The sequence below is a fragment of the Phyllobates terribilis genome, unplaced genomic scaffold (genome assembly GCF_046119375.1).
Source record: "Phyllobates terribilis strain yellow unplaced genomic scaffold, ASM4611937v1 Scaffold_8__6_contigs__length_399053987, whole genome shotgun sequence".
NCBI classification, from domain to species: Eukaryota; Metazoa; Chordata; class Amphibia; order Anura; family Dendrobatidae; genus Phyllobates; species Phyllobates terribilis.
The window spans coordinates 327,983,936-328,011,153 of NW_027362768.1; the positions used below are offsets into that span (position 1 = coordinate 327,983,936).

The 27,218-nt window shown below is 46.3% G+C and overlaps 3 protein-coding genes across 6 annotated transcripts in view; all 3 read left to right on the forward strand.

Moving 5' to 3' along the window:
* Window positions 1-6,424: 6,424 nt before the first annotated feature.
* On the forward strand, window positions 6,425-12,928 carry RPP14 (ribonuclease P/MRP subunit p14). 2 transcript variants are annotated; one of them, XM_073642753.1, is made up of 6 exons: window positions 6,425-6,542; window positions 9,514-9,700; window positions 9,769-9,853; window positions 10,448-10,524; window positions 11,139-11,217; window positions 12,791-12,928. In XM_073642753.1, the coding sequence occupies exons 2-6, from the start codon at window positions 9,609-9,611 to the stop codon at window positions 12,845-12,847; spliced, it is 390 nt and encodes a 129-aa protein (XP_073498854.1). In that variant the 5' UTR covers window positions 6,425-6,542; window positions 9,514-9,608; the 3' UTR covers window positions 12,848-12,928. The 2 variants fall into 2 exon arrangements, with proteins under 2 accessions (XP_073498854.1, XP_073498855.1); XM_073642754.1 differs by having other exon boundaries at window positions 9,595-9,700.
* Window positions 12,860-13,483, forward strand: HTD2 (hydroxyacyl-thioester dehydratase type 2). The gene has a single exon (XM_073642752.1). It carries the CDS (start codon window positions 12,860-12,862, stop codon window positions 13,349-13,351), a length of 492 nt encoding a protein of 163 aa, XP_073498853.1. The 3' UTR covers window positions 13,352-13,483.
* Window positions 13,484-15,481: 1,998 nt separating this feature from the next.
* PXK (PX domain containing serine/threonine kinase like) overlaps window positions 15,482-27,218 on the forward strand; it is a 49,471-nt gene continuing 37,734 nt past the window's right edge. For 2 of the 3 annotated variants that reach the window (XM_073644635.1, XM_073644636.1), the window contains exon 1: window positions 15,482-15,678. In XM_073644635.1, coding sequence (XP_073500736.1) covers window positions 15,577-15,678 — 102 coding nt within the window. In that variant the 5' untranslated portion in view covers window positions 15,482-15,576. The remainder of the gene's footprint in view (window positions 15,679-27,218) is intronic. The other variant, XM_073644634.1, reaches the window with a different exon arrangement.

Here is a 27,218-nt window from a genome sequence, read left to right on the forward strand (position 1 = left end):
GGATACCATGGTATTGGTGGGCAGCGGAGCTGCTGGGTTGCGAGTCAAGACACTAGCGGTGGTTGCTGGTGGAGCAGTCAGAGTGTCCAGGCGAGAATTGACATTCCGCAGGTGACTCAGGATGGACTCCTGTTGGGACCTCTGACGGAACAGTTCAAGACAAAGGTCCGAGAGCGAGGGAGCTTGGGTGCCACCGGGTTCCATGGCCCGAGCAAACTGTAACGGGTCTGGGAGGCGGAACCTCTGAGCAACTTATACAAGGGGGCGGTCCTTGTAAGGAAGCGGGTGGCGACCAGGGAAGACAGGCAGGTAGTCACAGCAGGTGACCGGGACAGTCTCTGGGTAAACGGGCAGGAGGTCACGGCAAGTGACCGGGACAGTCTCTGGGTAAACGGGCAGGAGGTCACAGCAAGTGACAGGGGCAGTCTCTGGGTGAACGGGCAGGAGGTCACGGCAAGTGACCGGGACAGTCTCTGGGTAAAGGATAGGTACGACCTGTGACGGCTGAGCCTCCAGGTAGGCTAGCAGGCAGATGGCAGATGTGTGCTCCCAGGTGAGCAGGCGAGAGTCTCTGGATAAGCAGGTGGTCACAGCATGTGACGGCGGAGCCTCCAGGTAGGCTAACAGGCAGGTAGCAGATGAGCGCTCCCAGGTGAGCGGGCAAGAGTCTCTGGACTGGCAGGTGGTCACAGCATGTGACGGCGGAGCCTCCAGGTAGGCTAACAGGCAGGTAGCAGATGAGCGCTCCCAGGTGAGCGGGCAAGAGTCTCTGGACTGGCAGGTGGTCACAGCACGTGACGGCGGAGCCTCCAGGTAGGCTAACAGGCAGGTAGCAGATGAGCGCTCCCAGGTGAGCAGGCAAGCTGGTCCATAGACAGACTGACAGATGTCGGAAGGCAGACCATCGGACCTCAGGCTAGCAAGCAGGTAAGCGGATAACAGGCAGGAATCAGACAGCAAACTGGCAGGTAACTGGCAGGTAGCTGGAAACGGGACCTGAGGGCTGAAGCAGAGTAGTGAACAGTGCAACAACATTGCTTGGGCACCTCCATTTTGGAGGAGGTGCCTTATATATGGTGAAGTCCTCCGGCCATTGGCCGGGGACTCCTTAGGACGGCGCCCGCGCCCTAAGCACCGTGGCCGGGAAGGAGCGCGCACTGCCAGCAGAGCGGGAGGAGGACGCCGGGCTCGGAGCGGAGAGGTGAGGGGAACAGCGTCCCTGCCTAGCAGAGGGCAGGGACGATGACGCTACATAATGTCTGTATATGTTTGTGTGTGTGCGTGACTGCGTGCGGCCTCCTGCTGAGTATAGATGGTGCCATGCAGCCTCCTGCTGTCTCAGGGGGGGGCGCCGTACGGCCTCCCGCTGTGTATAGATGGTGCCATGCGGCCTCCTGCTGTGTATAGATGGCTACGTGCGGCCTCCTGCTGTGTATAGATGGCTACGTGCGGCCTCCTGCTGTGTATAGATGGCTACGTGCGGCCTCCTGCTGTGTATAGATGGCGCCGTGCGGCCTCCTGCTGTGGATAGATGGCGCTGTGTGGCCTCCTGCTGTGGATAGATGGCTACGTGCGGCCTCCTGCTGTGGATAGATGGCTACGTGCGGCCTCCTGCTGTGGATAGATGGCTACGTGCGGCCTCCTGCTGTGGATAGATGGCTACGTGCGGCCTCCTGCTGTGGATAGATGGCTACGTGCGGCCTCCTGCTGTGGATAGATGGCTACGTGCGGCCTCCTGCTGTGTATAGTTAGCTACGTGCGGCCTCCTGCTGTGTATTGATGGCTACGTGCAGCCTCCTGCTGTGTATAGATGGATACGTGCGGCCTCCTGCTGTGTATAGATGGCGCCGTGCGGCCTCCTGCTGTGTATAGATGGCGCCGTGCGGCCTCCTGCTGTGTATAGATGGTGCCGTGCGGCCTCCTGCTGTGTATAGATGGCTACGTGCGGCCTCCTGCTGTGTATAGATGGCTACGTGCGGCCTCCTGCTGTGTATAGATGGCGCCGTGCGGCCTCCTGCTGTGGATAGATGGCTACGTGCGGCCTCCTGCTGTGGATAGATGGCTACGTGCGGCCTCCTGCTGTGGATAGATGGCTACATGCGGCCTCCTGCTGTGGATAGATGGCGCCGTGCGGCCTCCTGCTGTGGATAGATGGCGCGTGCGGCCTCCTGCTGTGGATAGATGGCTACGTGTGGCCTCTTGCTGTGTATTGATGGGTATGTGCGGCCTCTTGCTGTGTATTGATGGGTACGTGCGGCCTCCTGCTGTGTATAGATGGCTACGTGCGGCCTCCTGCTGTGTATAGATGGCTACGTGCGGCCTCCTGCTGTGTATAGATGCTAACGTGCGGCCTCCTGCTGTGTATAGATGGCTACTTGCGGCCTCCTGCTGTGTATAGATGGCTACGTGTGGCCTCCTGCTGTGTATAGATGGCTACGTGTGGCCTCCTGCTGGGTATAGATGGCTACGTGCGGCCTCCTGCTGGGTATAGATGGCGCCGTGTGGCCTCCCGCTGTGTATAGATGGCGCCGTGTGGCCTCCCGCCGTGTATAGATGGCTACGTGTGCTCCATATTGAGTCATACAATTAATGTAAGGCTATGTGCCCACGATGCAGAAATGCTCCGGATTTTTTTTGAGCGTTTCTGCATCTCCCTGGCAGAAAAAACACATGCGGATTGTACATGCGGATTGTACATGCGTATTGTACATGCGTTTTTCCTGCCAGGGACATGCGGATGTGAAGCGTTCTTCACATGCATTTCTGCATGTGGGTTGACAAGCGCTTTCCAAGCGATTTTAGCATCACTTAGAAAGTGCTTGACAACTTGGTCACACTATGTAAATCCATGCAAACGGCATGGATTTATATAGTGTGACCGTAAAAGAATGGTAAAAAATAAATATATAATTACCTTCTGATGGCCTGCCGACGTCAGCGATCGCGTGACCCGTCACATGACTAAATGACGTCACGGCAGGTCCTTTTCAGACCATCACGAGCTGCCGGCAAGCCAGGACGCATCGGATAAAGACACCGGGGGCCATCAGAAGGTACAGTAGGTATAATATTTATTTTTTATTTTATTCTTTTTTTACTGGTTCTATGGTACCCGGGTCCTGAGGAGAGTCTCCTCTTCTCCAGAGGTACCATCCGTACCTTGAAACGCATGGATTCTGCATGTACAGATGCAGTGATGCGGATTCCAAGCGTTCCAATGCAAGTCAATGGCGGCGAAAACGCAGAGCTTCTGCAAAATAATTGGTAGTGCTGCGGATTTTTCCGCAATGATAATCCGCAGCGGAAATTTCCGCAGCATGTGCACAGCACATGCGGATTATCATTGGGGAACATGGCAGGCCTTCTACCAAGCGTTTTTTAAGCGTTTCTGCAGCGGAATTGCCGCTGCGGAAACGCTTAAAAACCGCATAGTGGGCACACAGCCTAAAAAAAATTATTATAATTAATATTGTGCCAAATTAATTTCACGTGAACTATCACAGGGGATCATGTGACATGTCACGTGATAAATCAGGTGTGTGTGTGCGGGGGGGGCCCGCGCCTTCTAAACTGCCCGGGGCCCTTGCTACTCTTAATCCACCCCTGTGTGTGGGGTATCTGCTGCGGGGTCAGCATACTGTGTGTGTGTAGGGGATGTGCTGTGGGGACATCATACTGTGTGTGTGTAGGGGATGTGCTGTGGGGACATCATACTGTGTGTGTGTAGGGGGATGTGCTGTGGGGACATCATACTGTATGTGTGTAGGGGATGTGCTGTGGGGACATCATACTGTGTGTGGGGGATGTGCTGTGGGGACATCATACTGTATGTGTGTAGGGGATGTGCTGTGGGGACATCATACTGTGTGTGTGTAGGGGATGTGCTGTGGGGACATCATACTGTGTGTGGGGGATGTGCTGTGGGGACATCATACTGTATGTGTGTAGGGGATGTGCTGTGGGGACATCTTACTGTGTGTGGGGGATGTGCTGTGGGGACATCATACTGTGTGTGTGGGGTATGTGCTGTGGGGACATCTTACTGTGTGTGGGGGATGTGCTGTGAGGACATCTAACTGCGTGTGGTGGATGTGCTGTGAGGACATCTTACTGTGTGTGGGGGATGTGTTATGGGGACATCTTACTGTATGTGGGGGATGTGCTGTGGGGACATCTTACTGTGTGTGGGGGATGTGCTGTGAGGACATCTTACTGTGTGTGGGGGGTGAGCTGTGGGGACATCTTACTGTGTGTGGGGGATGTGTTGTGGGGACATCATACTGTGTGTGTGTGGGATGTGCTGTGGGGACATCTTACTGTGTGTAGGGGATGTGCTGTGGGGACCTCATACTGTGTGTGGGGGATGTGCTGTGGGGATATCTTACTGTGTGTGGGGGATGTGCTGTGGGGACATCTTACTGTATGTGGGGGATGTGCTGTGGGGACATCTTACTGTGTGTGGGGAGATGTACTGTGGGGACCTCATACTGTGTGTGGGGACATCATACTGTGTGTGGGGGATGTGCTGTGGGGACATCATACTGTGTGTGGGGGATGTGCTGTGGGGACATCATACTGTGTGTGGGGGATGTGCTGTGGGGACATCATACTGTGTGTGGGGGATGTGCTGTGGGGACATCATACTGTGTGTGGGGGATGTGCTGTGGGGACATCATACTGTGTGTGGGGGATGTGCTGTGGGGACATCATACTGTGTGTGGGGGATGTGCTGTGGGGACATCATACTGTGTGTGGGGGATGTGCTGTGGGGACATCATACTGTGTGTGGGGGATGTGCTGTGGGGACATCTTACTGTGTGTGGGGAGATGTGCTGTGGGGACCTCATACTGTGTGTGGGGACATCATACTGTGTGTGGGGGATGTGCTGTGGGGACATCATACTGTGTGTGGGGGATGTGCTGTGGGGACATCATACTGTGTGTGGGGGATGTGCTGTGGGGACATCATACTGTGTGTGGGGGATGTGCTGTGGGGACATCATACTGTGTGTGGGTGATGTGCTGTGGGGACATCATACTGTGTGTGGGGGATGTGCTGTGGGGACATCATACTGTGTGTGGGGGATGTGCTGTGGGGACATCTTACTGTGTGTGGGGAGATGTGCTGTGGGGACCTCATACTGTGTGTGGGGGATGTGCTGTGGGGACATCATACTGTGTGTGGGGGATGTGCTGTGGGGACATCTTACTGTGTGTGGGGAGATGTGCTGTGGGGACCTCATACTGTGTGTGGGGACATCATACTGTGTGTGGGGGATGTGCTGTGGGGACATCATACTGTGTGTGGGGGATGTGCTGTGGGGACATCATACTGTGTGTGGGGGATGTGCTGTGGGGACATCATACTGTGTGTGGGGGATGTGCTGTGGGGACATCATACTGTGTGTGGGGGATGTGCTGTGGGGACATCATACTGTGTGTGGGGGATGTGCTGTGGGGACATCATACTGTGTGTGGGGGATGTGCTGTGGGGACATCATACTGTGTGTGGGGGATGTGCTGTGGGGACATCTTACTGTGTGTGGGGAGATGTGCTGTGGGGACCTCATACTGTGTGTGGGGGATGTGCTGTGGGGACCTCATACTGTGTGTGGGGGATGTGCTGTGGGGACCTCATACTGTGTGTGGGGGATGTGCTGTGGGGACATCATACTGTGTGTGGGGGATGTACTATGATGCCACCTTTGTGAGGGCCACTGTTCGGACCATGAAAGGGCACCTGTACTGTGTGGGAACATAATGGGCTTTACTAGGATCTATATTTTGGTGTGGTCATATATAAAGGACCCAGCACGGTTAAGGAAGTGGCTTACCGTAAAATAAAAACTGCTGTGGCACAGTATGTGCGCCACATTATCTTTCTTGTCTTCCATACTTTGGAGGGCTGTACTGTGTATTAGCTATGAGGAAGCTCAACTAGAAGGGGGGAATTTTTACTGCATTTTGGGCTTTTTGCTTTGGAGTAATTTCAGGAGGCCAATATTTACCAATTTGTAAATAATAATGTAAAATTTGCATAAATTGGCAAAGCTAGGAAACCTTGTCCGCTGTCCTAAAGTGATATACATCCGTTTCTCTATCAACCTACAATACATATAGTTATTGATACATGATAAATCCACATATTAGACGCTGAGAGGAAGAAAGAAATATGCGCTGCGCAGCCCGAATATTCCGCAATTTGTTCTCTCTCGTTATGACTTCCGCTACTTACTCTATTTGTCCACTAGAGGGCAGCATACTACAGTCTTTGGCAACTGTGTTTAGGAACGGTAAGAATAATGTTACAGTTCCCGGGGGAAGAGTTACAGAGCGCACAGGAGACTATAGAAGAAAGAGGCTCAGCTGTTACTTGTGATGTCTCCACATTAGGCGCCATTTTGGCTGAGCCAAATCATTACTCGTCTATGCGTTTTGGTCTTCTTAAATATGGCCGCCTACCTAAAATATTGCTATATCGTCTTATAGGGAAACACGAGGTTGCAGAATCTTGTGGGGTTCATTGCTCTGGGAATATGCCGGTGAGTGTTGTATTACTGGTGGCTTTAAATGGAAAGTCAATGACTTATTAATGTAAGTGGTCACTCAGGTGCTTTTGCTCCATTACTGCTGCTGTCTGAGGTCCTCCTAATTAAAAGGGTCGTTCAAGGACCTCTGTCTGGCGTATCAATGTTATAGAGGTGGGGTCTTCTGCTCCGTGCCCCCCACTATGTGTCCAGCAGAGAGATATGTTGCGTCATGTGAAGTAGTGCCATGTCATCCTCTTTTTACAACCATAAAACGCAAATGCCTAGAAAAGTTCTTGCCGGGTGTCGGATCTCCACCCATCTGCTATATAAGACCTATCCTATGAACAACCCCTTTAATATATGATTGATATAAGGGCCCTATTAATTATTTGTGCTTAATTTAAAGTCACTTTGTGCTTTTTTTTTACTTTTTGTAGTCCGAATTTTTTACAAAAGGCGCCGGCCGTTCATGAGTTACTCGCAGAATCCAAAAAAATGCTTTTTATTTTTGTCTTTAACCTAACTTTAAAGTTTCAGACGTAGGTAAAATCATTCCGGAGGGGGAATACTTAGAATAGATTTGCGCAAAAAGTCTGAAACTTTTTAAAAAGTCGCAATTGATGAATTGTCTGAAAATGTGTAGAAAATAAAGATCTCGCCCATAACACTGAAAATTAAAAAAGAAACCGGGTGAACACCTAAAAATAAATAAAATGGAATAAAAAAATAAAATTGTTTAGAATTATTATAACAAATAAAATTACTTTAAAGAAGGCGCAAATGAAAAAGTAAAGGAGAAAATGCAATGATGGATCAGGGCCCAGAGAGCACCAGCAGGGACCCCACACTGCGCAGTTGCCTTCCATGGTACCGCAGATCCTATTTTCTGCTACTGATGAAATGTGAGCGATTGGGGGAGGGGGCTCTATAGGAGTTTAAAGGGAGCGTGACAGCTAAAAATACCCCCAACCCTATTTACTTGTATGCCTAATGGTAAACTGCGCTTAAAACATTCATCTGGGTACAGGGAGAATTTTTTTTTTCTCCCTGCAGCTGCTGGCTTTAACTTATTGGATGCGGAGACAGGGGGCTTTAACCGTCCTTGCTCGCTATATAGCAGGCCAGGTAGTCAGTCAAGGTGCAGGGGAGTGATTGTAGCCGTCCGATGACTGAAAGCGAGCAGCTGCTGGGAGAATATAACTTCATTTTCTCCCAGTAGCAGCTGCTCCAGTAAGCCAGACACCTTCTGGATGTAGCAGAGTTGGCGATCGTCGTGGGACCTCCTTATTATGGATTTACGGCGGACAGGTGAGGATAACTTTGATTTCTATGGAAATAAATGGGTAAATGAGGATAATTGTCGGGGAGTGTTTTATTTCAATTAAAGGAGTTTTCTCTGTATGTGTCTTTATTAATTTTGACTACAGGGTTAATATTGGGTGTGTCTAATAGATGCCTCTCCATCACAAACCCCTGGGTGTGATATCAGCGGACATTTAACAGCTGACATCAACCCCAAAACCATTACCCCATCTGCCAACGCAGCCGAGGCTAAGCGCCAGAATTGACGCATCTAATGGATGCACCATTTCTGGGGCAGCTGAGGGCTGGTGTTATTAGTCTGGGAGGGGGCCAATATCCATGGCCCCCTCCCAGCCTATTATTATCAGTCTGCAGCGGTCTGTTTAGCCTTTGCTGGTTGTTAAAAATAAGGAGGGAACCAAAAACGTGGGGTCCCCCAATAACTAGTAAAGGCTACAGAGACAGCTGTGAGCTGTTATTAATAGGCTGGGAACCTTTATGGATATTGGCCCCTTCCCAGAATAATAACACCAACCCCCAGCTGTCTGCTTTCTTTCTGTTGGTTAGTAAAAATAAGGGGGACCCCAAGCCACTTTTTAAAAATAAATTAGTTATTAGGTTTAAAATGGCTAAACACACTTTAGTGCACATGAAAGGCAATAAAGGGTGCTAGTTTATCATATGTAGTGGGCTTGTGACATTAAATATCTACAGGACAGCTATCCTATTTATTCTGTCTGTCTATGATTGTTTTATTAGTTTGTAAACTAGTGTTAAATGATAGAGAATGACAGTATGTTAAAAACACATTGCATACGGATTCTACTTGATAAAAATCACATTGTACTCGCATGACTCTCGTCCTACTTCTCAGGAACAACATCGGAGCGATTTTTTTTTTTTTTACGCTGATGAGTGCGAGCCCTAAGAGGGTAACCCCTCGTAGGGAGTATTTGGCTGCTTATCCAGGAAAAGCTACCAGGTCCTGCACATTTCATTTAAGTATGAAGACTGATTTCAACTGGACCGGCCGGCTGCATGTGGATGAAACGCCGTCTCCCCTCCGTGGCCAATGGCTACCTAATTTTGTTTAAAAAAATGTACAGACGTTGGCCAGGTGGATTTCCGGTTTTGGAAACCTCCTGTTCCCATGCGCAGTTTGTTTGGGGAAAAAAAACCAAAATACTTGGCTTTACTCACCATGCCCAGGTCCAGTGCTTAGTCTACATCGCTGCCCCGGTGTCTGTTGTCATTTCGACAGCCTTGCAGCCAGTCACTTAGCTGAGCAGCTCATTATGTCAATTCAGCTCACTGATTAGCTGCAGCGCTGTCTACGAGACATCAACACTGCAGGCAATGGCAGACACAAGGAGCAGTCGTGGAGACTTGGCGCTGGACCCGGGGAGGGGTGTAAAGAACAGTTTTCTTTTTTTTAATACAATTTGCAGCTGGGGCACGGGTTTTCCGAATCTGGAAGAATACCTCTTTAAAGCTGCGTAGATACACTACGTGCTCTAACCTTTACTATTACCTTTTAGTGTACGTGTAATACTCATAATTGACCAGTAGATGTCACCCATGTCCTTTCATCTGCAGTACATACAGATTATTCATTTTTTACTGTTTTATTTGCGTATTTTATAAACTTTTTAATTTTTTTTTTTTAATATTCCTTGCACAGTGTATAACTAATCAGGTCAGATGGAACAGTCATTAGTGGTCAGATCCAGAAAATAGCGACATTTTTCTTCTCTTCTATAAGCTGATTATATAAGCATGGAAGAGAGACCCAACCCTGCAGAAGCCACCACGTACCAGAGGATTGTGCAGAAGAACTTCTCCGAGTATCATTACCTGAAGACTCAGCTGTAAGGATCTATAAAATCTGCTACATGAATTGTACCGCCACATATAACCGACTGTGTCTTATCTACAGAGTCTTTCAAGACAAGACCCCCAAGATTTCTGCAGCTCAGTTCAAGGCATTGATTGTCTCAGCATTAAAGGATTTGCATGGAGAGGTAATATATAATAAACTGTTATTTCCTACGAACTAACATCGGTCTATATTGGGAGGGAAAAGAAAAGGATTGGGCATGTTGAATTTCTACATGCCTCATCCTAAGTTCTCAGATGTATCTGGCAGCGGCTTATTCCTCTCTGTCCATTCAGGCTATGCTCACACTGAATTTTGAGGTGTTCAAAACTTGAATTTTTCTAGCGGAAAGCGCTTCAAGAAAATCCCCTTTTTTTTCTTGAAAAGTTTTTTTTTTTTTTTTTTTAAGGAGGATTTTGGAACAGATCTAATTAAAAAAAAAAAATAAACTTTGTGTGAACATACCCTTATTTTCACACTGTATGGCCGATTGTGACCATTATATATAGGACATCCAGTAGCTCCAATGGGCAGTGAGAAGGGTTGAACTCCTCCCCCAAAAAATAAAAATGGATCCCAAGCAAGAAATGGAAGGAGGTGACCACACACAGTTTCTACAGGTTGGGGTGCAAAGGTACAAAAGGAGACCTAGTTTGACTGGTACCATTAAAAACCCTAGATATAATTGTTGTACACAGAGAAAAAGATTCAAAATTGCGCATTGTGTCCATGTTCTCAGGTCGGAGTTTCCTTCCCGTTGGACCTGTTAAAATTTGATGAAAAGACCCTGTGTGCCATACTGAGGATCAAGAGCAGGTAAGGAGCGGTGATCAACAGGTAAAATTTACTCTGTGTAAGTCAAGCCATAATTAGTATATTTCCTGTCTGCATATTGAAGATGCTAATTATGTACTTAGACGTCATAGAACAAAATTTTATCTGCTTATTTCCTTCGAAAATGTAAACTTAAGCACGGAGAGGGGAGAAAGTATCTCAGGGAGGGTAGAGAAAGCAGGCTATAAATGAGGAAAGCACATGCAGAGCAAATTAGTGCAGGATAGAAGCTGTGCTGATATACGAGCAGCGAAGACATCCTCTCATTGGATACACACAGAGCTCACATCCAGCCTATATTACTGAGAGAGACACTCCCACAAGAAAAACATCTGATTCTTGGATCAGGCTGGAAACTGTATATTATGGGGTCAGAAAATGAATAAAGGAATGAAGCTGTCAGGCTTAAACTTAGTACAATAATATTATTTCATGTGAAATAAAATTTTCCGTGTCAAAGGTTTCTCTAGCCTTTAATAGTCTTCAGTGCAGCTGTTCACACAGGGGTAGTTTTGTCTTTGCATTTATTTGTATTTTTTACCAGTATGTCCTTGTGTATTTGATCTGTATTTGTTGCATTTGATCTTTTCTTACAGCGGCCTCGTGAAGCTGTGGACGTCTCTGACCCTGCTGGGACAATACCAGGGCCTGCAGTGCAGCATTCGTGTGTTAGAGGTAAATCCTCATCCATCACGGATCCGGTGACTGTGTCTGTAGCAGCGATGCATGACCGTGACAAACAGATACTGGGGTGACTTGTTTTTGCAGTCCTGCTGCATAGCTGATAGTAAGGCTCTATGGCATTGGGCACCTGGCCCCGGATACATCCACTTTATACATAAGTAGTCATTTAGGAAGTTTTTACTGTATGTTTTTATTTTTTTCACCCGTATTACTGGGCCGGCTCTGCTATGCCATATTTGCATTGAGTTTTATTTCCTCTTTTTGTGACTGTACAATGCCCCCCATATCCCTGCTGTGAGTACGTATAGAGGAGCTTCCTCTGGTCTATATAGATGGCAGTGCAGGCAGGAGCGATGGCATCATTTGGCACACATACGACATACACTTGTCTGAACGAGCCCTAAGGGGTCAATTCACACTACACGATGTGCAGTGTTAAATGACCGCCGCCGGCAACATGTTTGCTGGTTGTCAGGGCATTTTATAGCTAGTGTACACAGAACAGTAATAAATCGCTCAGTGCACATAGTCGATAGCACGAGTCCTGTTTACACAGGACGATGCGCTGCCGAGAACGATTTACTTTTGTGCAGCACAAAAAGATGATTTCATCTGACAATTGAGCGTTTCGCGGCTTCATCAGGTGATCGGTTGCCTGTTTACGCTGCACGATTATCCTGGAAAAAATAAATAAGCGTTCTTGGGAACACTCAATCATGATAATCCTGCAGTGTAAGTGGACATTAAGGCCACGTCGCCTATCATATGCCATCCATTTTTCCCAGGCTCCTCATAGCAGTATACTGGGTTCACCCAACCATATTAAGTCTTGGGCCAGTCACGTCTTCAAATTGCCAAAGGGGCCGGCGCTAGGTGCGCAGCTCCATGTGCTCGTCTACCTCGCTGCCGGGTGCAGGAGCAGCCTGCTATGGACATGCACGAGTCTGGGGAAAGTATGGAAAGTTGCCCTTGTGCACTGTTGGGTCGGCGTGCTGCCTGCCGAGCATATGGACGTTACAGTGACCAAATATTCGCTTGTGTGAATGAGCCCCTCGTCAGTAAAAACAGACCGCACGCTATTTTTTTTGCGGACACATTCACTTGATATAGCACGTTTGATCTGTAAATCGAACCAACCATGGATATATCTCCATTTTTTTGCACACAATTACTGAAGTTTGAAAAGGCTTATTGACTAAAATGGGCTCTTGTTCTTTCCACCCCAAAAAAAAGGTGAAGGTGAAACTCTGATGGGTGAATGGGGCCTGAGTGTGAACACAAATAGGTAATGGCTAGGGATGAGCAGACCCGTGGAAGTTCAGGTTCTGTTACCCAACCAAACTTTATGTCCTACTTGAACATGACCCCGAACTCCATTGAGACGTATGGGAACCTAAACTTCGGAGTTAGAAAACTCTCTCTCGGGTCCGCTCATCTCTAGTAATTGTTAATCCGGAGCACAAACCCAATCTACAGATGATGCTATATAATGTGCGAGCCCCTACTGCACACATGAAATAAGCCCTGGGCAATAGACTAACCTCTTATGTCCCTTCTCCGTCAGACGTCCCCTTTCCTGCTGGCTTTGGCTGGTAACAGCAGAGAACTGGTCCTAGACTAGACGTTCCTCAGGATGCTCCATCACGTGGTCACCAGTGGAAGATATTTCACCGGTTCCTCCAACCTTTCCATGTTGGGTTGCTTCGGTCATCTCATACGAAGGCTGTCGCACCTGCAGGTGGGAGACACCGCCGAGATCTCCAGGAACTTCACTCAGAAGGACGTTAGACTCTTCTCGGAGCTGACAGGTGATACTAACCCCCTACACCTTGATGAGACTTTTGCAAAGAACACAAGATTTGGAAAACCCGTGGTACATGGGGTGCTCCTCAATGGCCTGGTGTCCGCAGTGTTGGGCACGAAGCTGCCAGGGGACGGTTGCGTGCTCCTCTCCCAGGACATTCGCTTCCCGGCACCTCTCCACGCTGGGGAAGAAGTCGTAGCAAGAGCACAAGTGAAGGCGGTAAAGAGAGCATTGGCGTTCATCAGCGTATCGTGTGTAGCCGCTGATGGTGGCCGGACCGTCATGGAAGGGACCGTGAAAGTGCTGATTCCTGGCGACTGATCAGGTTTCCCAGGAGTATAAGACTTTGTGTGATATTCTTTAAGTTTAAGATTATTTTAGTCTTTTGCTTGATGTCTTTGGAACAGAATATGTTGGTCTAATATATAAAAAATAATTTGGGTTATTTTTAAATGTGTAGTAAACATTCATTCATGACTGAGTTACTGTCACAATTCCTGGTGTGAACGAGGATCTTCTGACTTGGACAGAATTAGAAGTCTATATGTTGCCATTAGTTTGGATCATGAGACTTGCAATCGTGGCTGTAATACAGAGGGAAAAAATACGGCTGCAATGCTTCCCTTAGCATGAGTTGTTAGTTTGCAGCTGCCACATGTGGCAGAGTTCACACCAACATCCAACAGCCATTGGCCACCTGCTGAAGTGCATTCAACCATATGTGACAGGACCAGGACACCTCCAGAAGACAGAGCTTGGAAGGTAGACAAGCGCAAGAATTGAAGATGTATAGTCAGTCCAGGGATAGCCGCAGCATTTGTAATGTGAACTAGTCCAGAGGAAAGTTTGGAATGTTTTCAGCAGACGAAGGGTTAATAAGCAAACAATGGAAGCCACAGGCAGCAGAGATGAAGAGGCAAACTCTTTATTTTATGGGGACGATGCACTTTGATGCAGGAGTGATAATAGTGTGAACAGTCTCTAGAGAGGAGCTTGTTATGCTTACAGCAGACGAAGCGTTAGCTGCAGGTCCGAGCCAGGAAGCAAATATAGATTGTAAAAGAAAACAGGAGTTTGATGAGATGATGTAACAAACACATAATACCCAGACACGTGTGTGTGTCCAAATCGGCTTTAAAAAGCCAACATCTTGTTAAACCCAACGGCAGCAGCCATAGGGCAAAGGAGCAGAGCCCTTTCCCGGAGAGCGGAGACAGGTACGTAACATCATATGCATGAAAATGTCAGCAATGAAAAGAACATGTGACTCAGGTTTCCTGGATCACCCTAATATCTGCAACACTGCCCGAAACAGCCATATTAAAAAAATATTTTTTTAAAGAAGAAAAGTTTTATTTTTCATGGCAACTTTTTGGGTTATGTAAATTGTATTGTACAACTTCTGTTTTTTTTTTTTTTTTTTTTTGGGGATAAGTGACTGAGATCAGAGGAACCTTCCGTTATTATTTTGCCCATTTTCAAACTTGTTCTGTCACTTCTGATCCAACACGGCCAGGATCCCCCTCCCCCATGGTCTTAGTTCTTCCTCTTCTGTCTAGATTGGCACATGACCGCTGCAGTTGTGATGCATTGTTGCTTATTTTTGCGACCAGCGATTGCCTGCAGCGGTCACATGCCCATCTGGACTAAACAGAAAGTACCAGACACAACAGTGGGAAATCAGTACAGTGAGTATTAGAGATGAACAAATAAACGAGGACCCTTGTCCTGCGCGCAGGTAAGTACTGTGTGAACTGCCTCCTACCTGCCGACAGTCCTGGTTCATCTGATTAGCCGGCCTGGTACAATGTCACGCTGATCAAAAGAGGCGCTGCAGATGCCCACTAACCGCTACTAGACATGCGAATCTTACTGGCAATTTATAACTAACCAATGTGTGTGGTTTTCAATGAGGTTCTGTACAGTTCTGGTACCTGAACTTTGAAATAAAGTTTGGGTCGTGTAGCAGAACCTGAACTTCCCCGGGTCCGTTCATCCCTAGATTGGGCATATTAAAATGTCAGCATGCCCGATCCTTTAAGGCATTATGCTGCCAGAGGTGTCCAATAGCTGTAATTTACTATATATATATATAGAAGTTCAAGACCTATTATATCACTCAAAACAAATAAAAAAGGAAATAATAAAGCTGTCAGTGTTACTGCATCGGTAAAAGGCCAATCTTCCTAGAAATAAAAAGTAATTAAAAAAAAATAATTGTAAGGACCTCAAAATGGTATAAAAAAAATAAGTATGTATATATAATATATATGATTTGTAGATTGCGATGAAGGATGGCTCCTTTCCTCCATGTCTCCCCCGCTGCGGTGTGATAAGCCGGCACGTCTCCGCCGCACTGACACTCGCTCTGCCCCTCACTGTCACTTATCCCTTCTTACCCCGCCCCTCCGTATAAACCACGCCCATCATGGAGGCAGCTCCACCTTTCCCCGCCCACTTTGTCACCGCCGCTCCGCCCAGCGCTCCTGGCCCCGCCCCGCGGCACTGCCGGGCCTGCGCTCAGTAGTCCGCCTGCCGCCGCCGGGATGGCGTTCATGGAGAAACCAGCGGCCACCAAGCTGCTCCTGGATGACACGGTGCCGCTCACCGCCGCCATAGAGGCCAGCCAGAGCCTGCAGTCACACACGGTGGGTGTACGCGGCGTGCAGACCCCTGTCCGTGCTGTATACCCCATGTGTGTCCTCCCCCTCCTCCGGTCTATATACTGTGTGTATACCGCTCGTGTGTAATAGCGCTGACATGTGACCTGGATATAGGAAGTGTCAGAGCCCTGTGACGTCACAGTGCGAGCATTATATGCGGCTGTATAATGTGTGAGGCGTTGATATGTACCTGTGCACACTGTGTGTGCGGCAATTACCTCTGTGCCTGATTATCCGGGGTGCCAGACTATTGGAACTGGGGGAAAACACATGAACTACCAGCAGAGATCAGCACAAAACTAATGGGCTAATGTCCCCCTCCCCTCCTGCCTTTGGCCCCTGGGGGTCCCCATGACCCCATCTCAATTTTTTTTATTATTTTTTGGTCAATTTTTTTTTTTTTTTTTGCGGTACGAGCCCCCGTTTTTATCGTCACTATTTTTGGGTCCGTACGACTTTCTGATCTTTTTCTTCCATTATTTTGGTAGATTCAATCGCCAAGTTAGCTTACATTTTTTTATGTTTTGGAAAAGGAGGATTTACATTTTTATATAATTTTTTTTTCACTTTATAGTTTTTTTTTTGCATATTTTTTAATTTTTAGTTTCCTTTTACATTACTTTTTTTTTACTTTGTTTACATTTGTTTCATATATATATATATATTTTACACTTTAGTTTATGTCCTATAGTTTTTCTTTTTTTCATGTGTTAAGAGTTTTTCAGACTTTATAGTTTTTACACTTTTTAGTTTTTTTTTGTTTTTTTTTACATTTTTAGCTAATTTTACTTTTAGAATTTTTTTTTACAATTTCTATAGAGTTCTTTTTACAAGTTTTTTTTTCTTTTTGCTTGTCTCTCTTGTAGACTTGAACCTATGAGCTCTTGTATAACGCACTGTAATATTGCAGAATATAGTAAAGCCTCGGCGAGGGGGCACTGGGGCCCTTCATTCATCCCCCAGGCTGCCATGGCCACCAGCTGCACATCATTTCCAACAGTTTAAATGCTGCTGTCACAGTTGACAGTGGTGTATAAGGGGTTAAACTGCTGCGATCAGAGCCGTGATTCTGGATTATTACATATTCCAAGTACCGGATTATTGGATTTATTCTGCACAGATATAACATGCCCTACATATTACAAGTCATTGGTGTTAGATTTTGTATGATGAACTGTCAGGACACAGAAGTGAAAGGGTTACTCTCACTGCAGACTGGTGACTTAGGCCGGAGCGTTGGGGGTCCTGTGGAATCTCTGTGTGGATGGACGCTGTGGGGGGCTTCCGTTTGCTTCCTGTGCATTATTTTCCTCCAGAGCTGAACTCTGTGACTTGGTTCAGTCCTAACATTAACCCATAAATCTCCATTTGTGATAACGGGAAGAATTCTCATTGATTAAACCTTAGTGAGTTTTGCCGACTGGTGGTAGAAATATTCCCGTAAAAAAAAAAAATTCACGTCAGGATTTTCGAAAAAGTTTTTTTTCTTCTTCGAAACGTAAACTTTATATTGTTTGTTTTTAATCAAAGCTGATCCAAAATTCTGTGAAGATTATTTTGGGGATTTGTCTTTTTTTAGAGCTCATCAAACAAATCTTTAAATAAAGTCATATAATGAAATAAGATTCTGGTCGCCTTCAGCAGCCACTAGGGGGGGAATTTTTAGAAACGAGCGCACTGGTGGTTGCGGCGGATTTAGGGGCATAAAATGTGAGAGGTCCCCTTAAGACATTGAATGCAATATTTAAAGAATCGGGCCTCAGTGCCTTGGAGTAAGGAGCCGTCACGTGCCATAATTTATTTTATCTTGGTGTAAATGCCGCTGTTCTCCTGAATCCGGCGATGTTTACCTTTTGTTCCTGCGCCTCTGCATTCCCGAGATATGGCCCCTTCTTCCCTGCACATAAATCTAGTCTTGTTATACAAGTGGGTGTGGCCTTAGAATCTTCTCTGTGGGTGTCACCCATTTGCCTAACAAGATTACATTTATATACAAGGAATAAGAGGCCATATCTCGGGAACAGAGAGGAGCAGGAACAAAAGGAAAAAATCGCCGGATTCAGGAGAACAGCGGCATTTACACCAGGTAAAAAAATTACATATTTTATAGAAAGTGACAGGTCCCCTTTAAGCTCATGCTCTTTAATAAATTTGGCTGAATCATGTCTGTGCCATAAAATGAAATTTGAGCTTTGTTTTAGAAGAGGTCCTGATCCCAGCGATCAGCTCTGATCTGTGGGTGGTCACTGTAACAAGTGTTCATTTTCCCTGCAGCGCCACCACTGGTGAAAAAATGGCATTACACAATTCCTGTTGAAATAAGCTTGTTCTGTAATATATGAATGTTCTTTATCCTCCAAAGAGAGACCCTTTTTATAGCCCCCTCCTCTCTGACTGAGGGCCTTGATCAGGACCCTGGTACTGATGATGCTTTTATCTGCACTGAGATTGAATCAGGTGACGTTTCCCGTTACGTTTGATTGTCCTGATGTGATACAGCAGAAGGAAGTCAGAATCTGAGATCACGGCGTGTCTGAACCCGTGACCGGAGCAGACGTTACTGTATGGAGATTGCAACATATCCTCCTATGTAGTGAATAATACCGCCATCGCTGACACACGGCATCTCCAGCACAATAGATAGCGCCAGTCAGTGTGTAACGAGTGCTCTGGAAACGTTATGTAACGGCCGGAAGTCTGAGCCTCACTGCCACAATTATATCCCTCTAATACCTTACAGTCACACCCCCCCTTCTTAAAGGATACCTTCACCATTGATCACCATCTTAATGCCGACATGCTAAATGGGGTCGTTTCATCTTGTTAAAGGGATCGTGTCATTATATTCTATACTTTGCAAAGTTAAACACGTAGAGCACACCGATGCCATCCTTGAGCTGTACGTGTTTATCACAGACCCATAGACTTGTATTGGCCATTGTCCTGCTAGAAAAAAACAGACATGTGAATAGCACCATAGATTATAATGGGTTTGTGTGGCATCCGTGAAATAAAATGGATACCCCATGTACTGGAAACATGGACATGTGAATGAGGCCTTAATCATAGTCCCTGGTCGGCTTTGGAAAGTGTATTCAGCACTGCAGCTTTTCAGAGTGAAGCATACCTGGCTGCAGCCGCGCTGCCGGGCTCTGATCCATGCTGCTTGTGCTTCAGGCAGCAGGAATCTAACAACTGGTTCCATTTAGATGGGTAAAATTACAAAGTACTTGTAAATAAATAATAATAAAAAAAGCAACTTTGCAATTTCCCTTTTAAGATAAAAATCTAAAATGTTCTTAAAAATGGAGGGATTTTTAATTCTATAGTGCACAGCTCATTGACTTGGTTGCAGTCTGGCAGAAGTGGCCGGTCTCCTAGGCGAGGAGCGCAGCACTTGCAGGCTCTTAGGGCTCTTTCACACGTCCATGTCTCCAGTACGTGGGGTGACAGTTTCCACACGTATCGGAGACACTGAAACACGTAGACACATGAATGAGTCTGCACACATGTCAGTGTGTCTCCAGGGACCGTGTGCTCCACACGCTGACATGTCTGTTTTTGGCCGGCAGCACGGATCACACAGACACATTCAAGTCAATGGGACAGTGTAAACATATACCGCACACAGATGCCATCCGTGTGACACGTACCGGCGCTTGGGAATCACTGTACAGTTAGCGCTGTTCCCAATTTCCGGGTGCTGAACGCTGCCCTCATCATTGTCCCCTGCCAGTTCCTGCGATCAGCGCCAGCAGGGGATAATGATGAGTAGTAGTCTGCTCCCGCAGCGTCCACCTGCAAAAATAAGACTAAAATAAAAAAAATCCATATACTCACCTGTCCTAAGTGTCCCCCGCTGTAATCTATGCGACCGCTCACACCAAGGAGCCGGGGAGAATGACTCCTGCAGCGAGCGGGTCCCGGAGCTGCGCTCAGTGAGCGTTTTCCTGTCACTCGCTGAGCTCAGCTCTGGTTTTCACACGTATGCCACATAGGTGCACACAGACACAGATATCTCCGGTACTGTTTTTTCCGTTACCGGAAATATCAGGACTTGTGAAAGAGCCCTTAGCTTCAGTCTCCATGCACTTTTTCAATGCTCGCCAGCACTTAACCCCTTTGGTAATTACAGGTTGAGGAAGCGTGCAGTAATGGGACAGTATCAGTAAAAAGGAGGGCAGGAGTCACATTTCAGCTGGGGTCTCGCCTGACACTTTTATGATACTAGTAGCATCTCGTCCTGCAGTGCGGCACTGATATTACAGCAATATACTGCGAAGACTGACGACTGGGTGAAACGCGTGGGGCTGTGTTTTCCAGACTTTCTGGAGGAGAAATGCAATGAGCTGTGGAAAGTCAATATTGGCGAGCTGCAACGTGTCTGCTGTGTATTGACCTTCGCTCTTCTGCGGTTATGATACCTGACCTTGATACAACTTGATTTATCTCTGTGAGCAGCGAGTTCTCCCCCAGACCGGCCGTGATGCTCCATGCAACGTTTTCCACATTTTCTAGCTCGTTCTCTCCCCTTCTGATGACAGCAGCTCTTTGTGTCCCCGTCCATATTCGTGTTTGTGATCCGGCTTTTCGGCTAAGCGCACAGCTCTCCTTTGTCTCGATTGTTCTCCTGTTATAACAGGACTTTACTTGTGGATTGGCGCTTTCACGGCCTGATGACGGCGGAAGAGACTTGTGCAAAAACTGGGGAACGCACTGCAGTTATTGAAGCTGAGGAACAACTAGTGAAATGAAAGGGGTTGTCTGAAGTTCAGTGTAGGGAGCCTGGATGCCTGAGTACACGGAGTAATAGCCGTTTTCAGGTTTCTTCCTTTTATTTTATTTTGGTGCATAGAATAGTGTTACTCACCTGTCCTTGCTCCAGCGCTGGGCTTTGTGTCTTCGTTCCCGTACAGCCGGCTCTCTCTGTGCTATTGACCTGTGATGTCCTCATCCAAGGCCTTTAAAACTCACTTAGGAAGCTGTGCTCTGCCTGAGTAGTCAGGTAGTCAAGTTGCACTTCTTGCTTTGCCCCGGCGCGCGTTCCCTGCTTTGCCCCGGCGCGCGTTCCCTGCTTTGCCCCGGCGCGCGTTCCCTGCTTTGTCCCGGCGCGCGTTCCCTGCTTTGCCCCGGCGTGCTAAGGTGCCTGAGTGCTGTCCAGCAAGCAGCTTCTACTACCTGGTGCTGTTCGCACTATCAATGCTACTGTATCAAGACAGCTGCCAGTCTGTTTGTCTCAGCTATTCCTGGTGCTGTCCACACTCTCTACTCTGCTGCATTAAAATACCTGCCAGCCTACTTGTCTCTGCTATTCCAAGGTGCCCTTCTTCTCAAGCAACAATATAGCTGATTGCCTACTCAACTCTGCTGTTCATGTATGCTGTCCACACTGCTGTCTGCACATTTGGCTCTGCTGATCCACCTTCTGCCTGCATATCCTTCTCTACTGCTCCTCTCTGTTCTGCAGTCTTGATCTGCTGCATCATCACCTCCGGTCTGTGCTGCTGACCCTGACTTGCTCCTGAGCCCATAATATATAGATAGTGTAGTTCACTACACTATTCTAAACTGAGACATCCAATACAAATACAAGTATTTTTTTTTTTAACATGGGAGCGCAGTACAGTGGCATTGGCAGGCCTCATACCACTGATGCACAGTGAAAAGCAGTGTGAATACCGTCCGAGCATCAGCAGGTGTCCTGAATGGCTGCAGTCATATCTCTTTATGCAGTTTTACTTCTCCCAGAGAGAAGGTTTGTACTAATTCTTCCAGGATATCTAAATGTAACTTCGCTTTTAGCTGAGAGTAGCAGAAGTTGTGGTGTCGCCAGAGTTGTTTCTATTGCTTGTGACGTGAAGGTGGGTGAAATGGATCTGACCCTGGCAGTGCTGTGGGTTTACCATGTGGGGTCGGCTGCCCACTCCATAGCGTGTTACTTCTCAATAGGGGGGTGCAGCTTCCTATGAAGTTCCCGGAAAGCGGCACATGTGCTCTGAATGGACCGTCTTCTAGAAATACCCTTTAATGTTGGAGGAGAAAAAACACTGATATTGGGAACATCTGTTGTGTGAATGCTGAGCACAGTTTGGCGGATTTATCACAGCTGTAAACAGACTGCAGTAATGGCCATTATTCACGAGAACACGATCGCCGGGTCATTATTGGGATCACAGTGAAAAGACTTCACATTCATGTAAAATATTTAGATTTGAGAGTCCCCAGTGGTTGATACCTTTTAATGGCTAACTGAAAAGATGGTAACAAATTGCAAGCTTTCGAGACTACGCAGGTCTCTTCATCAGGCACAGTATAACACAAAATCTGAAGAGTCACATATTTATACACAATAAGACACAAGGAAAAAAAATGCAATAGGTAAGACAGGTGATGAAAAGCAGAGTTATTGTGGAAGAGATAAACAGTTCTGGCTATAAATATTTTAGCAGTTAATAGATAAGGAGTGTGAAGGTTTTATGATCCTGTGACTAGGTCCAGTGTTGTGATGGCCTCACAGGTCTGAGGAGCACATTCCTTAGTTGATGTAGAATGACATAAATCCATGCGACACATTCATTCCTGCTCTGAAAGTGTTAAAGGTCATCATCAGTTTATATTCTGAGACTCTCCTTTCTCTCTGAGATTTGAAGTTACCTTTTAATACTAGTAATTTCATATCTTTTATGCTGTGATCAGGGGAACAAAAATGCTTGGCTACAGGTAGATCTATTCTTTTTCCTTTTATTGTGTAGCGATGATGATTCATCCTTGTTCTAAGTTTTTGCCCTGTCTCCCCTACATAAAGACCCCCAGCTGGACATTTGGTACATATAATAATTAAGTACACTACATTAGATGTGATACAGCTGAACGTACCTGGGATCTTATAGTCCTGATGTGAATTGGGAATCTTTATCTTGTCTGTGGTCGTTATAAACGGACAGGTTTTACATTTTTTCTGGTTGCAAGGAATTCATGTAAAATCCTTTTATTTGTATTGCCCTTTTTATTGCTTTTTTGTTTTAAATGGGTTTTCCCACAAACAAAAGTTCATTTTAATAGATTTTGGAATAATAATAATTTTTACAATTGGATGTGTTTAAAAAAATGTTCCTGTGCTGAGATAATCTTATAAATGTGCCCCTGCTGCGTACTGTGTAATGGCTGTGTCTAACTGTATAGGAACATGGTCTGATCATACCACAGCTCCTGGGCAGGGGAAGAAAAAAAGAGGATACAGACAGGACAGCATGGGATCGCAAATTATTCTTTTTGTGAGATAAAACATTTCCGTTCCTGTTTTTAAACAATGTTTTCCTTCAAAGAATGAATCAGCTGTGATCCCCTGCTGTCCTGTCTGTATACTCTTTTTCTCCCCCCTCCCCTGCCCAGGAGATGTGGTATGATCAGACCATGTCCCTGTACAGTCAGACACAGCCATTACACAGTACACAGCAGGGGCACATTTATAAGATTATCTCAGCACAGGAACATTTTATTTAAACACATCCAATTGTAGAAGTTATTATTCCAAGATCTATTGGTTAAAATGAACTTTTGTTAGTCGGAAAACCCCTTTAAGTCCAGCTAATGGGCGCTGATGGACGTCTATTCCTCTGTGAGCAACTAAAACGGGCTGTCGGGTCTTTTTTTTTTTTAATGTCCAACATTGCAAGTTTTGTAACTTTACGTCTTACTAAAAATCATTTCTGTTCTCAAAAACAGAGGGATTTTTAATTTTCTAATGCACTGCTTGATGCCTAGTTACCAGTCACCTCTGCAGTCTGAGTGACCGGTTTCCTAGGCAAGGAGTACACACCGCTTGCAGGCTCAATGCTTTAAAGCCTGCAAGCGCTGCTCCGGCCAGCTTCAATGTCCCTGCGCTTCTCCTATGCTGCAGAGGTAACGCTGCCTCTGCAAGCGACCCTCTGAGTGTGTTCAATTTGAACCACCCTTGCCCTTGTCCGAACTGTCAAATTTCAGGAGTTCACCAACCTGGGAGCTATCTTGAAGAAAGAAGCTGAGAGCGCTCCTTTAAAGGGAACCTGTCACTAGGTTTTACCCTGGTGTATGTGTCAGATATCACGCGTATGCAGTTTAGCAGTGAATTGGCGCATGTGCATCAGAATCATTTTCATTCTGAGCATACGCCAACCAAAGTGGGGACCAATAGACATAAGTTTGTGCTGCTTAGGATTTCTCAGCAGGGTTTGCAGAGGACAAACTCCATCAGTGATAGGTCACCTACCCACAAGTCATCACTTATCATATTTGCATTTTTCAGATGGACTATATATAAGTAAAACCTGTCTTTGCCCAACATTAGTGAAACAGTCAGCAGTTGTAAAATCTGACTGCTGCAAAGCATCTGACCATGTTTGTTGCCTACATTTTTCAATTGTATATTAGAAACTGTCAGCAAGCAGGCCAGCAGTTATTGGATCTTCTAGCTCCGAATTGACTTCACGTTTAGGGCAGAGATTTTCTTCCGCTGGTCATTTTATAGGAGACGTGTTGCTGCACTATCACACCTAAGATTGTAAAATGCCGATCACGCGGTCACGGCTTGTGATTTCTTTTTTTCTACTTGTGCGTTTCCTGGAGTTATTTTTATCACCAGGTAAAGATAAAAATCTTTCGGAGCCGTTTGTGACAAGAAACCTTTCCTGCACGGCCACATTTATTAAAGGGCATCCAGTGCCTAGAGGAGAGGGCGCTCCAGCCGCACAGCGACCGCTCCGAGCCAGTGACCTCTATCGGGGAAGTTTTTGAAAGCAATGACCCAGATGTTTAAGCTTTTCAACTATTTGGTGGCAATACTGTAAAAATGTATCTGTATTAAAACGCCATCGTCACCACCAGGCCCAGTGTCCGAAAGGAAGGTGGACACACTCCGCCTGGTCTGGATTTTTAGCAGAGATGTAACTTGAAGTCCCAGACCTCATTGTCGACAGGCGTCTGGACGACCCCTATAAGCTAAGAACCACTCCCAGCATTGGTAGATCGCACAAACATTAATGATTTCAGTCGGTGCTTTATATACTATACCTTTCCTGATGCCACATCCACAGATCATGTAACATCACAGAGCAGGGTCACCGATGGCAGGAAAGTCACCAACACTCTGCTGACCCCATAACTTCGCAGTCCAGATCTCCTCTGGTATTAATATCAGCACAAACACTGCGCCCCCTCTGGGAGCTTCATGGCTGAGCATCTGCATGCAGCCTTACATCACCAAGTAAAATGCCGAGCGTCGGATGGAGTGGTGTAAAGTCGCCACCACTGGACTCTGGAGGAAACGTGTTCTGTGCAGTGACGGATCACACTTCTCTATCTGGCGTCTGATGGAGGAGTCTGGGTTTGGTGAATGCCAGGAGGATGTTACCCGCCTGACTGCATTGTGCCCGCTGTATAGCTTGGTGGAAGAGGGATAATTCTATGGACTTGTTATCAGGGGTCGGCATTGGGCCCTTGGTTCTATTAAAGGGAAATCTTAATGTTTCAGCACAAGAGATTGTGGACAATTATAGCTTCCAGGTTTGCGGGAACTGTTTGGAGAATTCCCTTTTCTGTTCCCCATGACTGTGCCCAGTGCACGAGGTCCATACAGACATGGTTGGGGGAGTTCAGGGTGGCATAACATGATCGGCCGCACAGAGCCCCGACCTCAGCCCAATCCTACACCTTTGAGAAACTGATGGCAACTGGATATGTGAACAGAGCCTGACATTCTGTACTGCATTCACGATCCAGTATGCTTCAGAGCTGAAATCTCCGCTTCTGATATAGGATAAGCTAATCTTGTGAATCCAGCTCTGATCATGTAAAGACTTGCAGGTGGGAATACCCCTTAATCAGAAGTGTCCGTCCACCCCTTGAGATTTTTGCTGTTCAGTCATAGTGACCCCCTATCTATATTAGATTGTACTTGTGCAATCGTCCTGTTTACTTCTGATATTTCCGCTATGCTTTACACTGCTTTATTACTTTTTTGCACGAGTGAGAAAGTCTTACAAACGTTGCATTTTATTTTCCCAGCAAACAGTCCAGTTGTTGAACCTGCATAGGAAACGCTCTGAGTCGTCGGTGCCATTCTTCTCAATAAGTGATTACAAGTTTCCTGCACCTTTCCTATTTTGTAAGATTCTCTTCTGTTTTTGTAGCCGGTCATTCTCTTCCGATGTTTCTACACTTCTCTGTAACTACCTGATTCAGCAGAAGTGGCCATGTATAATCCAGCGTTTCCTGCTTATTCCCTGCGCCAGGATTTCACAATCTGTGGTCGCCCCGGGAGGAGGACGCTGAACAGATTGCTCCACATCAGCTTCCCAACACCCAATACTGAGGAAACGGTTTTAGGAAAGTTAGAAAAAGTTTATAAAGTAGCAAACTATATATTGTATGGCTGCCCCCCAGCCTGGGACTGAAGAGGGACAGTGTTGGAGATTTGGGGCCCCCTGCTGGAACAGAGCAGCGTCCTATACCAGTATCACCTATACATGAATCACTGGGGGACAGCTGGGACCCCCCCCCGCAAATCCTAAGATCTTGTACAGAAGATTTTTCAGCAGTCTCATTATTATTACAGACATGATTACAATGACAAGTAACGTGTGTGTGTGTATATAGTAGATAACACAGGATACACCATTCACAATAGGTGATGTCACAGCTCACCACCTCCTCTGGTACAATAACTGATAACACCTCTATATACAGTAGATAACATAGGATCCACCATTTACATTAGGTGATATCACAGCTCACCTCCCCCTCCTCCCTGCACAATGACTGATATCACCTCTATATACAGTAGATAACACAGGATCCACCATTCACAATAAGTGATATCACAGCTCACCTCCTCCTCCTTTAAAGTGACTCATAACACAGGATCCACCATTCACAAAAGGTGATGTCACAGCTCACCTTCTCCCCACTCCTGTACAATGACTGATATTACCTCTGTATACTGTAGATAACTCAGGATCCACCATTCACAATAGGTGATATCATAGTTCTCCTCCTGGACAATCACTGATGACACCTGCATATATAGTACATAACATAGGATCCATCATTCACAATAGGTGATGTCACAGCTCACCTCCTCCTGTACAATTACTGATAACACCTCTATATACAGTAGATACCACAGGTTCCACCATTCAATATAGGTGATGACACAGCTCACCTCCTCCTCCTCCCTGCACAATGACCTGTATAGGAGCATTCTCAGATTTGTATTTTACAGATGTGATCGGAGTCAGTCTGCTGCTGCTAATGTCCATGTGCCCAAACAGGAAATAGGAGTCTTAAAGTAGGCCTAGTGGCCAGAGTGAAAATTGCAAGATTTTGATTCTTTTTTTTTTATTTAGTAAAAATTGTGATGTGAAAGTGTAAGAATAAAACAAATACATTTAACACAACCTGATTTAAACAATAGATCATTTTCTGATGACATGTTTCCTTTAAAGCCCCAATAAATGTATTGCTAAGAGGGCGGACGCTGGTATAAATAA

Coding starts and splice junctions, on each gene's coding strand:
- RPP14 (XM_073642753.1), top strand. CDS start 9,609: ATGGAAGAGAGACCCAACCCTGCAGAAGCCACCACGTACCAGAGGATT. Junction 10,525..11,138: donor ATACTGAGGATCAAGAGCAG/GTAAGGAGCGGT, acceptor CTTTTCTTACAG/CGGCCTCGTGAAGCTGTGGA. Junction 11,218..12,790: donor GCAGCATTCGTGTGTTAGAG/GTAAATCCTCAT, acceptor CTTCTCCGTCAG/ACGTCCCCTTTCCTGCTGGC.
- HTD2 (XM_073642752.1), top strand. CDS start 12,860: ATGCTCCATCACGTGGTCACCAGTGGAAGATATTTCACCGGTTCCTCC.